The sequence below is a fragment of the Vulpes vulpes genome, chromosome 11 (assembly GCF_048418805.1).
Source record: "Vulpes vulpes isolate BD-2025 chromosome 11, VulVul3, whole genome shotgun sequence".
NCBI classification, from domain to species: Eukaryota; Metazoa; Chordata; class Mammalia; order Carnivora; family Canidae; genus Vulpes; species Vulpes vulpes.
In genome coordinates, this window is record NC_132790.1 from 42,687,916 (window position 1) to 42,704,658 (window position 16,743).

General features: G+C 36.7%; 1 protein-coding gene across 8 annotated transcripts in view; it reads left to right on the forward strand.

The window, feature by feature from the left end:
- The window catches only part of DEUP1 (deuterosome assembly protein 1), a 78,511-nt gene that overhangs the window by 32,898 nt on the left and 28,870 nt on the right, over window positions 1–16,743 (forward strand). For all 8 annotated transcript variants that reach the window (XM_072726165.1, XM_072726170.1, XM_025993208.2 and 5 more), the window contains 3 exons: window positions 1,320–1,562; window positions 9,848–9,993; window positions 13,132–13,237. In XM_072726165.1, coding sequence (XP_072582266.1) covers window positions 1,320–1,562; window positions 9,848–9,993; window positions 13,132–13,237 — 495 coding nt within the window. The remainder of the gene's footprint in view (window positions 1–1,319; window positions 1,563–9,847; window positions 9,994–13,131; window positions 13,238–16,743) is intronic.

Consider the following 16,743-nt stretch of genomic DNA (forward strand, 5'->3'; position numbering starts at 1 on the left):
AATTTAATACAAACATTTAATAGGTGTTTTTCTTTCTATACTGTTTCTTTTGTTTGTACAAACATGTAAAATGTGTATTTGGGGGAATTTGTATATTTTTCCTTTTTAAAACTTTGTTGTTTTATTTAATTATCCCTCCTCATGCATATTCTTTCAAGTCATTACTTAATTCTCCATAATACTGAATAGAATTTGTTTCTATTACAATATATAGTAGATATATATACCATAATTCTTTTTTACTGATGAACATTCAGTTTGTTTCTAGATTTTTGCTAATACTATAAAAAATATCCTAGTATTTATATCTTTAAATGCTAGTATTTTTCTTTTGTTAGAGTAAAAATCCTAGAAATGATTATTGAGCCAAAGGGTATTGTGTCCATTCAAGTTTTTATTTTTATTTTTTTAAAGATTTTATTTATTTATTCATGAGAGACAGAGAGAGAGAGAGAGGCAGAAACACAGGCAGAGGGAGAAGCAGGCTCCACGCAGGGAGCCCAATGTGGGACTCTATCCCAGGTCTCCAGGATCACACCCCAGACCGAAGGTGGAGGCTAAACCGCTGAGCCACCAGGGCTGCCCCCCAATTTTTAAATATATACTAGCATATCACTTCCCAAAAGGTTATAGTAATTTCCATGCATGAACTGTCTATGGGGGTACCTGTACTTTCACCAACATGGAATGTTATTAGCCTTTTGATTTTTACCAATTTGGACTGATAGTAGGTTGACTTGATTTGTTTTGCATCTCTCTGGCTACTTGTAAGGTTGAGTATCTCTTTGTATCCTTCTTAGTCTTTCCCATTTCCTTTTCTATGAATTGCCTGTTTATAAACACCAATTCTTCTTTTGTGTTCTCTTTTTCTTGTGGATGTACAGAAGTTTTTGTACATTAAGAATTTTTGCCCCTTGTTATATGTGTTGACAACTTTTTCCTATAGTCCAGCTGTTTTTGTTTAATTTTGTTTATTTTGCATATTTTTCATCATATAGACATTTTCAACTATTGTGTAATTATACCCACAATTTTCCTCTACAAAATATTCTTTCTTGCTTGATAAGACTTCTCTACCCCAAATCCCCTCCCCTACTCTGCATCTTTGCTCTGAAGTTCTACAAATATATTTTCTCTTTAGGTCATCAGAAATTGAGATTTTAAAAAAAACACAAGACTGAATTACAAAGAGCAAAGCTCCATTATAAACATATTGAAAGATATTTTTCCCAAGTCTTTTCTATCACTCTTGAATGTTATTTATGGAAGCTTAAATATGATATTCTTCACTTCATCAACACAGTCTTAATTTTTCTCAGAAACAGGCACAAAGTTACCAAACTCAACTAAGTGGTAAAAAACCGTGCACAGAAGACAGCAGCTCAGAAGATCCTCGGTTGATGTGTGAACCAGATCACAGTTGCGAAACCAGTGAAAGAGATGAGTTCATTATTGAAAAACTAAAGTCAGCTGTGAGTGAAATAGCATTCAGCAGGAATAAGTTACAGGATGAAAACCAGAAGCTCTTACAAGAACTGAAGATGTACCAAAGACAATGCCAGGTGATTATTTTCCAACTGATATTGCCCACAAGTCGTAGAAATGAGGACTCAACAGGTATATGGATTAGAAAGCTAATATTCTATTCCATGTGTAAGTTCAGATCATATTTCCTCTTAGCAAATAATTCTTACTTGATGAGTAAATTCAGTAATCTCATAGATGCTTTACTCCACCAGGGTGAACCTCAGTTCTGCAGTAGTATCAGAATAATGCATTACCAGGACAGCGTAACAGCGCTTGCTTACAGACCTCTATGCCCTACACCCATGGCCCCACGATTCTCTCTGACCCTGAGCCTCTTGGACTTGCAGGAATCCTGGGTTGGAGACCCAGGAAATCAGTAAAGGTTCAACAATCTAATTACCTCAGTGAGAGGCATGGAAGCCACTTCCTGTGATTTATCACGGTTTACTTTACCATAGTCATTTACCAAGTAGCCTGGAGTTTGGGGGGGTGTTTGTTTTTTGAGTAATGTAATGTCCACATTGGCAGATGGGGTCACTGGTTATTCTAAGCATTAATTTTCTTCTTAACCCAACAGTCTTGTCTATCTCTTCCTTCTTTCCTTTCCTTCTTTCTTTCTTTCTTTCTTTCTTTCTTTCTTTTCTTTCTTTCTTTCTTTCTTTCTTTCTTTCTTTCTTTCTTGTTTACTTCTGCATCACTAAGAAGGGTATACAGCATTCATCAAAATTTGTCATCACCAATTTCTGTACTAAATATGTGCATTGGGTACATATTTATGGATATCCCAGTTACTTGACCCATTCTATAGTTTTATCCCCTGTTTTGGTCTCATCTCCCACCTACAAGCACTCAGCCTTTTTCTACCAATCCTAACATGTTGACTGGCCCATTCTTAGTCTGACTCTATTCCTTCCTCATGCTGAGATATACTTTGGAGGTCACTATGTGAGCAGACTTCCATTTCTCTAAGATATTCCTTGGGATCTTCTGCCACTTAAACTCCCAGGGTCATTTTTTAGTCTTGGGCCAACTCCTCATCCCCCCATCCTGCCACATTATATATGGGATTAGTTCTCTTACTTCTTTCTCTGCCAGCATCTACTCTTCCATGTTCCTCTATCCCCATGTCTGCAGGGGGGCAGAACACAAGACTCCCAGCTTCTCTTCCATGGCATTTCTAAGAGAAGTACATCTCCTCCGTCCCCAAATCCAGCTTTGTTTGGGAAGGGGGGTATTATTCTAACACAAATCAGAATATAGATGTAAACAAACAAAACAAGCTAAAAACAGAAATGCTAAACACTGAACAAGTCATAAATCATCTAGAAATTGAGAGGATACTGCTGATGTTTTCTCCAGCTTTGCTGTAATAGAAATAAGACTAGTCCTTACTCCTCTACTCTATAGAGGTTGTCTAGGTTGCTCCCAGTGTTCAGCTTGCCAGTCAGCCCACCTGGTCCCGTTTTAGCTGGGTTTGCAGGACTACTGATTCTGATGGGATTTTCTGTCAGGAGCTCACTTCTCCATCTCCCCAGGCAGGGGACACATGCCCTTGGCTTTGAGTTAAAGACATTCTGCAGGTCTCTTTGTACTGCTAGAATCTGTACCAGGATCACAATAAGTAAGGAGAGTATATTTCTGGGTCGTTCCTGAATATTCTCCCCTGCGCTTTAGGTCATCCAGCACAGACTGAGGAGTTAGTCCTCTTTGTCCCTTGTGGAGGTCTTTTGGGTTCTGGTCCCCAGAAATCTACTTTCCGTTCTGCTGTCTTTAGTTTGCTCTAGACATATTTCACTAGTGAGCCCAGATAGAAAGTTTGCTCCTATGCTTCAGTGAAGTTCAGCTTCTTCACCAACATCTTCATTTAAATCTTGCCGAAAGAATTTTGTTTGGACCTCTTACAGCATCCAAGAACATCCTCTTTTATAGGCTGAGGCTCTTTTACCGGCTTTTGGTTCTCCAGCTCACTTATGAAATATAAATAGCCACTGTTACCCTGTATTCTAGAAAGAGCCTCTGTTCTACCCTCTTGGCAGCATGACTGACTTTTTCTATAATGCTTTCCTTGACCAGCCCCACCCTTCTCCTTCTCAGAACTTTATCTTTTATATGTTTCCAGGAAGGGAACATTGGAAAATCTTGTTCAAAGAAAGAATGTTGCAAACAGAGGAAGAGTATACATTGAGAAACATTCATAAATTCCCATTCCCAGTTCAAATTGTAATCTCTACCCTCTCTCCAAGTGAATGCTTCAGGTGAATACTTTTCACATTGACACTCCTATTGACAAGAAGAGAGAAAGTGCAACCAGAGAGTGTGAACGGGTAGCAGGAAGTTAGGCCTAGGACCAAGGCCAAGGCCTCCCTGTCTTTAGCAATATCATTTAATTGATTTACCCTCCTGACCCAAGTTCAACAGGATATGACTTATATGCTTCCCCCCCGCCCCCGCCCAAGGTCTCTACAAACTTCTAAGGGCTTACTGTGATGTACTCCTGAGAAGGCTCCCTAGGTCATCTAGGCTAGGGAAAGTCCATGTCATCCACTTTGACTTTTCCTGAGATATACATATATTAATGTACATAATAATTTACTAATGTTCCTGAATACATACTAACAAAATAAAAACCCAGCTACTCATAAAAGTCAATAAATCATGAAGACTCTTATTGATGTTTATACCAAAGGTTATAAAATAACAGTATTGATTGCCCCTAATGTGGTGTCTTTCCTTTAAATCCGTGACTCTCTAGTGGAGTGATTTTTCTCCCCAAGTGACATCTAGCAATGCTTGGATACATTTTTGGTTGTCACAACAGGAGAAAGGGGTGCCATTGGCATCTGGTAGGTAGAGGCCAGATATGCTATTACACATCCTGTAATGCACAAGACAACGCCCAAAACAAAGAATTATCCAGACCAAAGCTTAAATAGTGCTGAGGTTCAGAAAGCTTGCTTTAACTTTTGCAATATTATTTTTCTCATATTCTTCACCAGTAATTGTTTTACAATGTTTTCCATAGTTAATGATATATTTTAATATGACGGTTATTTACTTTATTTTTATCTATATGCCAACTTCTCTGAGAAAATTCACCAAAGTTATTTTCACAGATTTTTTTCTTCACTAAAAAAAAAAATAATAATTTAGTTATTTTAGGAACATTATTAAATTTAAACTAAAAATCTCCATTTTATATTTTACGGAAGAATCACATGTGTTAAAAACAAACCAAAGTATTCTGGAGTATGCTTAACACATAAAAATATGTTAAAGCTTTAATGAAAAGATCTTTAAGGAGTAATTTGGTTCAAAATCTTAAGGTAGCTAACAGATCAGATTTCTACTCCCAAGAAAACACTACTTATTCTTGATGCACTTAGAAGAAAAAAATGCTGAAACTAATGCTATTATTTGGCCTTTTCCCTGTTTTATTTCCAAATTTGACCTACGTTTCATTCTCTTGATTTAAAGCATATACTAAATAAGAAGATAATCAATTATTTACTATTTGGTAGCTGATTTGAAGGTTTAAAAATTACTGCTTCTCTCAAACCATTAGGCAAATTTCTAACTAAACAGATGGGCCTTTAACTTTTTTTTCAAAATTTATATTTTACCAAATGCTAATAATTAGAGGTAAATAATCACTTAACCAGTGCATGTGTTTAGAAAGAAGTTTCTCTTCTCTTTTTGCAAACCTGTCATATGACAGTGTTCCACATCTTGCACATGAATTTAGAAAGACAACCATTTCAATTTGAATGTCACTTATTGTATATAAAATTCTCTTTAGTTTACAACACATTTTAATGCCAGATGCATCTGAATTTTCACACGAATCACATCTTCCAACTTGTCTTTCCACAACTTTGAAATGTGTCAGTATACATATTAATTCCATTACATATATTTATTTTCTATGGTGTACACACATTTTTAAAATGTGTAGCATTTCCCATTGGAGGTTAATGACAAAAAGAAATTGTTCTCACCTTTCTAATATCTATGCCTTCCCATAAATGACCTTTTTTGTTTACTTGTTAATGTGTCATTAAGGTACTAGAGCAACACTCTCCAGAAATATATGTCCAGAAATATAATGCAAGCAACAAACATAATTTAAATTTTTCTAGTAACCACATTAAAAGAAGCCATAAGAAATGACTGAAACAAATACATAATAGTAATCTATTTTATTCAACATATCTCTAAAGTATTATCATTTCAACATAAAATCAATGTAAAAAGTTACTAATGAGGTAGAGATATTTTACATTTCTTCTCATACTAAGTCCTCAAAATCTGGTGTGTATTTACGCTTACAACCTATCTCAATTTGGAAGCCACTTAGGATAGATAGCCAACCTATCTTCCATTTGGAAGTAGTCACTGGAAACACTTGATCTGTGTTTAGATGTCATAAAATTTACAGTTAAAAAGTAGATTTACAGGGATGCCTGTCTGGCTCAGTTGGTAGAGCATGCAACTCTTGACCCTGGGGTTGTGAGTTTACTTTTTAAAAAAGTAGATTAACATACCTAAATTGTTCCAAACAAATTTGAGAGTATTCTAGTAACTGAATCAAGTACCGAAGAATCATTTTCCTAATACAGGCATCCACAGTGACAAATAATTTGATTTTTCTGCAAAAGCATGCCAATTTTAAAACTACTTCGAGGGATCCCTGGGTGGCGCAGCGGTTTAGCGCCTGCCTTTGGCCCAGGGCGCGATCCTGGAGACCCGGGATCGAATCCCACGTCGGGCTCCCGGTGCATGGAGCCTGCTTCTCCCTCTGCCTGTGTCTCTGCTTCTCTCTCTCACTGTGTGCCTATCATAAATAAATAAAATTTTAAAAAAATAAAAAATAAAAAATAAATAAATAAAACTACTTCGAAGTTAAGTAAATGCCCTAATTCTGTGTCAACTCAGTATTATTAACATTGAATTCAAAGGGATATTGCATAAGTCAAAAAACGACTCTCAATTTATCAATACCAACAAAGCCTCTTTTCTTGTACTTTCATTGCCTAAGTTTACATAATTCTGTCAATTATAATTAAAAGCTTTTGCACATTCATGTTAGAAAAAATGTTTCAAATCATTATTTCTGATTTGTATTATGAAAAGTTTCAATTTTAACATAAATTCTCTTACCTATGTAGCTAGATCATTAATAAGCTTTTTTCCCCTTAGTGACATGGTATCTCCAAATATCATTCTTACAGGTATTATTTTCTAAAAACAGTAAACAAGCTATTATCACATTTTGCAGAATTGTAATTACCTGTAGCTCATGGTGACTGCATTTCATTGGCCCAGAGTTAGGGCCATTTTATACTTCCCTTCCCCAAATGAAGGAAGACCTCATTGCCTACATGCAACTTCAAGTCGTGGCAAATTTGCAAGGCAGATGATGCCTTCTACAGTTGGTCAAAGTAATGGATAACATTCACATCAAGTTATTTGTTTTTCTACTTGCTAATCTATTGTTTCACATTTCTTTTGTTTATTTTGAAATTTTAGGCTCATCTGAAAAATCCCCTGTTTGAAACAAGGACTTTATTCAAACACATCTTTGCCCAACAAGTTTATTAAATCACCTAGTTGAATATATTTTTGCTTTTATTTCCAAGTCAGCCAGGAACTTCTGAGGCTAAAGTATTGCAGTGAGGTCCTTCACCAAACCCAGGTCTTGGGTCTCTTGGAAAATAATATAAATTTAAGGGTTTGGTTTAAAAAAAAAGTTTGTTTTTTAAAGATTTTATTTATTTATTCATGAGAGACAGAGAGAGAGAGAGGGGCAGAGAAATGACAGAGGGAGAAGCAGGCTCCCATCCAAGGAGCCCGATGCAGGACTAGATCCAGGGTCTCCAGGATCAGGCCCTGGGCCAAAGGCGGCGCCAAACCGCTGAGCCACCTGGGCTGCCCTTAAAAAAAAGTTTATCTGGAAACTTGTATGTCTTATTCTGTTTCCATAATTATATTTCTAGGCTCTTTGAATTTTGGGGTAGGAGTTAATGAATAAGAAAACATATGCCCAAAGCTTGTACATGAAATTTTATAGCAACCTTATTCATAATGGCCAAAAAGAAGAAACATCAAATGTCCATCAACTGATGAATTAATAAAATGTGGTATATTCATACAATTAAATATTATCCATCAACAAAAAGGAATAAAATACTGATACATGTTGTAACATGAATGAACCTTGAAAGAATTATGCTGAGGGAAAGAAGCCAGGCACAAAGGCTACATATTGTATGACTCCACTTGTGTGAGACATTCAGAATAGACAATTCCATTAGAGATAGGACATACCTTAGTGGTTGCCAGGGACTAGGGGGAGGGAAAATGGGAAGTGACTACTAATGGGTATTGGGTTTATTTTGGTTGTGATGAAAATGTTCTGGAATTAGTAGTAATGCTTGTGAATATACTAAAATCCGTTGAATTTTATACTTCAAGTGGGTGAATCTTATGGTAATTGGATTTTATTTGAATAAGTCTGTTATTCCTACATACAAAGAGTTATTTTACAGATGATTTTTAAAAATACCTATAATCAGGATGCCTGGGTGACTCAGTGGTTAAGTGTCTGCCTTTGGCTCAGGGCATGATCCTGGATTCCAAGGGATCGAGTTGGACTCCCTGCGGGGAGCCTGTTTCTCCTTCTGGCTGTGTCTCTGCCTCTCTCTCTGTGTCTCTCATGATTAAATAAATAAAATCTTTTTTTAAATGCCTATAATGTTTTCTACAGCTTTTATTAGGAACCTCCTGTGCTTATAACACCCCACCCTCTCTTTACCAATAAGCTACAGATCTGTTCCACTAATTTTGCATGAAAAAAATTATTTTTGCATTTTGAATGTTCCAATTGGACTTTTAGACAAAAGACCTGGATTTTTCTTTTCCAAAATCTGCCACTTGTAAGCTATGTGACTTTGGAAGAAGTCTGGCCCTCAATTTCCTCATCTACTGTAGTGGCAATGGATTTGATGACCTGGGTAAGGTACACTTAATAGTTTCCCTGTGTAAGTGAGTAGAAGAAACCTGATGATTTAGAAGGACTCTGCCAAAATAACCTTTCTCCCAGAGAACAGCCAAGTACTGCTGGAGAAAATCACTCAATAGGTCATGGTCACAAATCTCGGATGAGTACTCACCACTACCAGAAATTCTCTTGTGTTGCTCCAATCAGCTAATTCTCCTATTCACATTGCAATCCATTTCAAACCCTCTCCACTCTTAAAAATCACTCCCATGGGGGCACCTGGGTGGCTTGGTTGGTTAAGCATCTGCCTTTGGCTCAGGTCATGATCTTGGCGGGGAGAGAGCCTAGGATCAAGCCTGCATTGGGCTCCCTGCTCAGTGGGGAGTCTGCTTCTCCCCTTGCCCATCCCCCTGCTCTCTCTCTCTCGCTCTCTCTCTCTCAAATAAATAAAATATTTTTAAAAAATCACTCCCATGCCCCCACCTCCCCTTCTCCTTCTAGTGACATCATTTTACTTCACAAGGAAAATAGAAGCCAACAGAGAGCCACTGTTATCTCTCCATATCCAGATGCATATACTTGTCTACATTCCATTTTCCTTCCTTCTTTCCTTTTGCTTTAGGCAAATCTCTTCCACTTGGACTTTGGGACCCACTCCACCCACCTTCCCAGGAACCAAAACCATTACAGTTATTCCTCCTCTCTCCTGCCTGGACCCTTTCCAACAGCTTTCAAACTTGCTCAGGCATCTCAACAAAATAAACAAAATAAAACACTAGATTCACAGGATTGCTGGTGTTTCTAGTTGCTAGATAAAGTAGGGCTATTACTGGGCAATAAAGACATAGACCATGGTTTATAACTCTTTGTATTGGTCAGCTTTGAAATTAGATTCTTCTTGACTATTGTCTTTAAATTGGGAATTACTGGCATTAATCCAAATTTCACACATTAATATTTTATTCCTACTTTTATGATTCTCTCAAATTCACATACAGTGTGACTGGATTTGGTTGGTGATTTGATTATTCTTTATCACTAGACTATAAGCTCACTGAGAACAGAGTCTATGTATCTTCAGTGTTTTGTTTTGTTTTTTGTTTTTTCTTTTCTTCAGTGTTAAGCACATAATAAGGACTCAGCAAATATTTGTTGAGTAAATGAATGAAGGAATGAAATTCTGTAAGACAGAGCCAACGAAGGAAGGACTCAATACCAGTTCATTTAGAATTAGGCTGGTTCACAGATGTTAAATATTTTTAAATATATTATAATCACAATACTCAAATGTGTGCGTTGAACCTGTTTGATGTTTTTATGTAGGCCATGGAAGCAGGACTCTCAGAGGTGAAAAGTGAGTTGCAGTCACGTGATGATCTCTTGAGAATTATTGAAATGGAACGATTGCAGCTGCACAGAGAATTATTAAAAATAGGAGAGTGCCAAAATACTCAAGAAAATAAAAAAAGGTATATTCTTTATACTCAGCAGCCTGAGAGAAACTGTTCAAGATATGATGTTTGAATATCTTAAGAGTTTTATATTTAAACTAGAATAATAAGTCCATTTGTTTTGTATTAACATGCTGTTAATTATTGGGTAATATTACGGATTAAAAACAAAATCTGCGATGATTTCATCTTCAAAATGAATATATTTACTTATCTAGAAAATTGTTTCATGTTCTGATTTATGGATACTTACCTATCACAGTGAGAAATTTTCTTAGAACTTTTACTTTTCAGGATATTGTAAAAACAATAGTATAGAGCTGATATTTAATTGTATATGTTAATAAGATTTATTCCCTATTTTCAAATGCTTTTGAATGCCTATAAGCCAAGTAACTGTTATTAACTTTTTCACTTGTAAATGTTATATTTATTTTGGCCTCCATAATCACTACCTTGTCAATTCCTTTAAGGGTTTTGTTAGAACAGATTTTTTTTCCTCTTTTAAAATCAGGCAGGAATTGTGTATCCCATAATCACAAAGGAAATGGGACTGCTAAGGATTATGAAATGTTCATACTTATGAGTAGAAAATTTGACTGTCCAATTCATTGCTGTTCTAATTCTCATTGGAACTTGAATCCTTCTCAAGTCTGAAGGCTGACGGAAGGCCAATGAGAGGATTTTAAAAACTGACTAACCAAATGGTAAGGGATATTTTATTGAAAGATGATTACCTTGCTTTAAAGGCAATAATTATTTCTTTAAAGTTGCGGGACTTGCTTGAATTTTTTGAGCTCTACACTTACAAGAAATGGCAAATTAAGCTTCCTAAAAATGACCTATTGTGTGTCTCACCAAGGATGTAAAATGCCTATTAGCCAGTCAGCAATATAGAGTGCTCCACATGAAAGCTATAGACCATCGTCACTGATCATTAACAAATCTATTGAAAAAATATAATGTGCAAGGCACTGTTCCAGTGGGGTTAGTTGATGAGAAATGTCTTTGTACAAAGAATGTCTATGCCTAAAAATATAAGAAATTTCCTAGAAAAGCAAACCTTTCACCCCCATCTGCCTCTTGATTTGTGGAAGAACATTGTAGGTACTTCCATATGGACCTGTCTCACAACGCCAATGCCGAATTCCAGGCATTGCCAACTTATCTTCAGTACATGACTTCATTCAAAATTTTGTGGTTATTCACATAGTTGTTGTTATGCCTAATGCCAGTCTCTATTTAAATTGGCATTTATTTGGGTCTCTAAACTTCAGTTTTCTTAATTGGAGGGTATTCCTCAATTCTAGTATTCTGAGATCTGATGGAAAGATAGATATTTAACTTTTCACAGCTTCCATTATATTTCAGACTTAAGGCCTAGTCTTCTCAGCCTTCATATTTCCAACAGAAAGTTTCTAATCCTTTTGGTTTGTTCGCATATGAATGTAATTCCATTGTATTGTTTTGGTTTCTTTTCTTTGGACTATGTTTCTTCTTCCAGTTGTATTAAGGTGAAGCAGCCCAGGCTTCTTAGTGCAGATGCACAATAGTTTTATAGAAGTAGCATAGTAATGCTTTTATTCATTTTCAGAACCTTTCTCAATAATACTAAGATCTTGTTACCTTTTCTTTTTTTTTTTTTAGCTACTGAAGCACCTTGAGCTGATACGTTCTGAGAGTTATTAAAAATATTTCCAACTCTCCTTACATACATGACAAGTGATAATTCCTTTATACATTATTATTAGCATTTTATATTAGCATGATTATTGTTTTCTTCTTTTAACTTACCTGCATTGATGTTTGACATTTGTTCTAGTCGCTCAGTGAAATTTACAAGACAATCATGAGGTTTTCCCCCCCCCCCCAATCAGTTCAGCATTCCACTCCCTGAAATTCCTTAGGAAGAATTGAAAAATAAGAAATGTCATTTTTCACTCCTTTCAAATAATAGCAAATAAGAAAAATTTAAGAATGATTCGGAAATAATGTTGGAGGAGAATATTAGATAAAATGTTCACAATATATTACTGAGTAGGATACAAAAGGGGACTGAAAAATAATGTGTGTGATACATTTTAATTGTATGAGAAACATATGTATTTATACACATGTACATAGAAAAAAAGATAATTAATATACACAAAAATGCCAACAATGTTTTTCTTCTGATGATGACATTATACCAGTATATACTCTGATATACTCTGTTTTCTACAGTTAACACATATATTTGATAGAAGAAAAGCAATCCAGTCTAGATAAAGTACCTAGGGAATATCACTATTCATTTATACCTTTTTTAAAGATCCCTTTATTTTCAATATTTCCCTCAGTTATTTTTCAATAACTACTTGGATTTTGTGTTGTGTGGTTTAGGTTTTTGATTGATGGAACCTTTTAAAAAGTTCTTTGGACATCTGAAATTGTACTCACTTACAGGTGGGTACATACCTCAAAACACCAGACTTTACCAGATTAGGCAAGCAATAGCATGCTAGTGTCCTTGCCTGGCTTTCTTTCTTTTTCTGTTTTAATGAGTTTTCATTTACCAACTTCCCCGATGTAGAAGTGAACCTGCTTGTATTTCTCCATACTTCCTGTAGAAATGGTACTTTTTATACTAGTTTCTGCTTTTCCCCTCTGGTATCCATATGTGCTGGCAATTCTATTTTGTAAATTAAGCAGCCAAGGAACAGATGTATTTGAGCTTTCTCTGGGTAGACTGTCACATTTAGTCATTTTGGATCACTTTTATGGAGAAGTTGCCCCCCTCTGACTTCTGCTGACATAGCTCCTTCCCATGATGCATAAGCAGGTTAGATGTGTTTCCCTTTTCTTTAAGGGGGTTCCAAGTTATTTTATATAAAAATCTTATCTACATATGCAAACCCAGTATCCTGCCAATTTTCAGTGTATAATTGAAGTTCCATACTAATTACTACCTCTTATTTTTTTCACTAAAACCATTTGCACTCAGTTAAATATGTAAGTACTTATGGGATCTGAATGTATGAGAATTTGCAATTTCTGGAACCAGAAGCTTTTCCAATAAGCTAATAGTCTATCTCTGCAACCTACGATAGTCTAAATCAATGACAGAGTCAGGACAGTTTGCCAAGTTAAGTTTTTTTTTTTCACTTTAATTTGTAGAGTTGAATCCTCTTATTCACCTTCTACTAAAGAACTAGAAAGGAAAAGGAAAGAGCTGTTCTCAGTGACCCTAGATCAACAAAATCATGAAAAAGAATTGAATAAGGTATGGAAAATAATGGGCTTCATCCTTTCAGGCAGATCTGAAGTCTCTGAACACAAAGGGAGGAGGAAAACCTTCCTTCACATTCCCTTCTTTTTCCTTCTATGTTTTCCCCTAAGAGAATAACCTACCAGGCTGCTAATTCTTACATTTTTCTGCACAGTGCTATAAAAGACACAAACCTTCCATCTTCATTGTGCCTCTGGGAAACTGTGGCTCCATCACAGGTAGCTTACAGCAAGAAGTATGAGAGCCCAGACTCAGGCATCCATCTGTCTAGTAGGTACCTAAGCTCAGGGAAGTGGCCTGTGCCAGATGCTAGGGTTCCTCATTTCTAGGATGGGGATGGGATCCTAAGCACCTGCCTCATACAATTGTGATGAGGCTTAAAGGGGTGAATAATGACTTTGCTACCTAAATAGCACTTCCCATGCACCAGGAGGGGCTCTAAGGGCCTAACAAACCTCAGCTCATTGATTCTTCATAACCACTTTAGGAGGTAGGTACTAATACCATCTTTTACATTTGAAGACAGTCAAGCACAGAAAAGTTAGGTAATTTTCCCCATATTACACAGCAACCAGGCAGATTGATCAGATTTTAATTCAGGCAATCTGACTCCAGAGTCCATACTCTTCCCTTAGGTTAAAATCTATTTAAAAAAACGCACATCAGATGCTTAGAGCAGGGCCTGCCTAGCTCAGATGAAGCACCCAACAAGCGAAGGCTGCCACTGTTAATGGTTGCACCCACCTTTTATCACTGAACACCTAACTGGTGCCAAGTAATCTGCCAGGAGCTGGGAATACAAGCATGGATAAGGCCTGGGCACTGTCCTCAAAGGCCGTGTGGTTCTCAACTCTCTACCACAAGTATATTCTCTTCTCCCTATAGCAAAATCTAGTTGGGGTTTCCTTTCCATGAGCTTATCATGGCTTCTACTCATGTCTCTGGTCTTTAGGTTTGAGGACCACACCTAGATATTCAATGTTATATGATCTAAACAGTTGTTAAAAGTAGGGAAAACCTGGGCATGGCTTTGAATCATCATTTATCCCAGCACAGAGCCTGACACACAAAAGTAAAAATAAATATTTGGAGAACGAATGAATTAATATCAAGGTTAAGATCTCCCATACCTGAAGAGGCTCATAAATTTAGTTGCCGTGTGTATAAATTCAACATTTGTTGCACATCTAGTATGACTATATCTATTCTGCTTATTTCTGTAGGAAATACAGTGACAAAAAAGACAAACCCTGTCTCCCAAAGAGTTGACTGTCAGGTAGCTAGTAAGTGTAGAAAAGGTATTATGAATTAATGATCATTTTCCTTATATTTTTGCTTAATTCCATGAAACTGATTTTACTATTTAAACATAGAATTTTTTAAAAAACTGTTCTTTATTGGTGTTTGCAATGAACGCATTATGATAAAAAGACTGATTAAAGCCACCTAAAGTATATTTATACCGTTCTTAACCTCATAGACTCAATAACACTTTGAATAACAAGGAATCTACTGACACTGCACAGTTGTGCTCTGAAGGAAGAGAACACTAGGCACAAATTCTCTTCATAGGCTCTTGGAGACCTCTAGATAATGCACTGCTGTGCAGGAAAGGTAACAAATGAATTGTGTATAAATAGCTACAGCTCCCAGGAAGTGTTTGTGGAGAGCATTTCTATTCTCTTGTAATAAAAGCAACAAGAGCCATGTATTATGAATCTTGCAAGTATTTTATTTCTCTTTTTTTCAGTGTAGAACTATTTTTGTCATGTATTCCGTGATGAAATTGACATTTTTAATTAATAAAGCCAAAAGTCATTTAGAGCTCAGTAAATTAATCTCATTTAGAGGGAAGATTTGCAGGAGAACATGTTTTAATATCTAAATGCTCTGAAAAAAATAAAAATAGTTTACTCCTTTTTCATGATAGTATATTCATCTTTTTTACATTTTGAAAGTTCCATTTTAAGAGAACATGTTAACTACACAACAGGGATGCAATCAGCAAAATCCAAACTGGGACAAACCACAGAAGAACCCCATTGTTTCATCAAATAAATTATAAAGAGAAAAATTGGAGAGAGGAGGTTGGAGATGAAAGCAGACATGTGACATTGTCCTCAGGGTGAGGATATCTGTACCTCTCTCTCCTAGTCTCTTCCTTTTAGGAGCTGGGTGATAGGCCCACCCCTTCTCTTCTCTGGGAGTCTTTTTTTTTTTTTTTCCTCATCTGTTTAATGATGGGGTTGGGGTTATACCATGTGACTCCTAAGGTCATTTCCAACTCTGAAATTCTTTTTTTTTTTTTTTAAGGGTCAAGGGAGGGACAGAGGGAGAAGGGGAGAGAGTATCCTAAGCAGGCTCCACACCCAGTGCAGAGCCTAACATAGGACTCAATCTCACAACCCTGAGATCATGACCTGGGCTGAAATTGAGTCGGGCCCTTAACTGACTGAGCCACCCAGTCATCCCCCACAACTCTGAAATTCTAAAAATGTTAATAATAGGAATAGAGGGATGCCTGGCTGGCTCAGCGGTTGGGCGCCTGCCTTCGGCTCAGGTCGTGATCCCAGGATACCGGATTGAGTTCCGCATCGGGCTCCCTGCATAGAGCCTGTTTCTCCCTCTGCCTATGTTTCTGCCTCTGTCTCTCAGTCTGTATCTCTCATGAATAAATAAATACATCTTTAAAAATAATAATAATAGGAATAGACTCACATAAGGGGTTGGTGGCATAGAGCTGAGGACAGGTCGAGTTTTCCTTCTGAACATGCGTCCTTTGCATGTTAGGTCTTCCCATGCTTGCTTTTTCCAATGTGTGAACTACCTTCCAGGATTCTGCTCACAGTGGTTACAAAGCACAATGGGTAAGGTCCTGGAATCAGACTGCCTGCCACCAGGAATGTGACTGTGGAGAGTTATGTACGTAACATCTCATTCCACAAAATAGAGAACTGCTTTGGGAGTTAAATGAGATGATATATGTAGACTACCAGAATACACACAACCACACACAAAAAGAGAGGCTTTACAAAGATGTGAGCCAGTATCCAAACTTAGATCACAATTCAAACAAACAACATACTCATTACAATCTTGATAAATTTTTAAATTAGAATACTTCCCGGATATGTGATGATATTGAGGAATTGTTAATTTTTTAAGGTACGATATTGGTCTTCTGGCTATGTTAAAAGAAAGAGTGCCCTTATTCTTTTACAGATATATCCTGAAATATTTCAAGATGAAATGAAAAAAAGTAAATTTTAGAAGTTCCCTAAGGAAATTCATATAAATCTCTTTGTACATGGACTCCGTTATACTCTCCAGCCTTATTTCTCACAACATGCCCAGTCCTGGCCACTCCAGACTCCTCTTGCTTCACTGGGTGTGCATGCTCTCTCTGGCTCCTAGAGCCTTCACTGCACTCTTTGCCAGGAAGCCCTTCTCCATCCCTGCCTTCCATCTGGCTTCCAATTCATCCTTCAGTCTTTGATGTC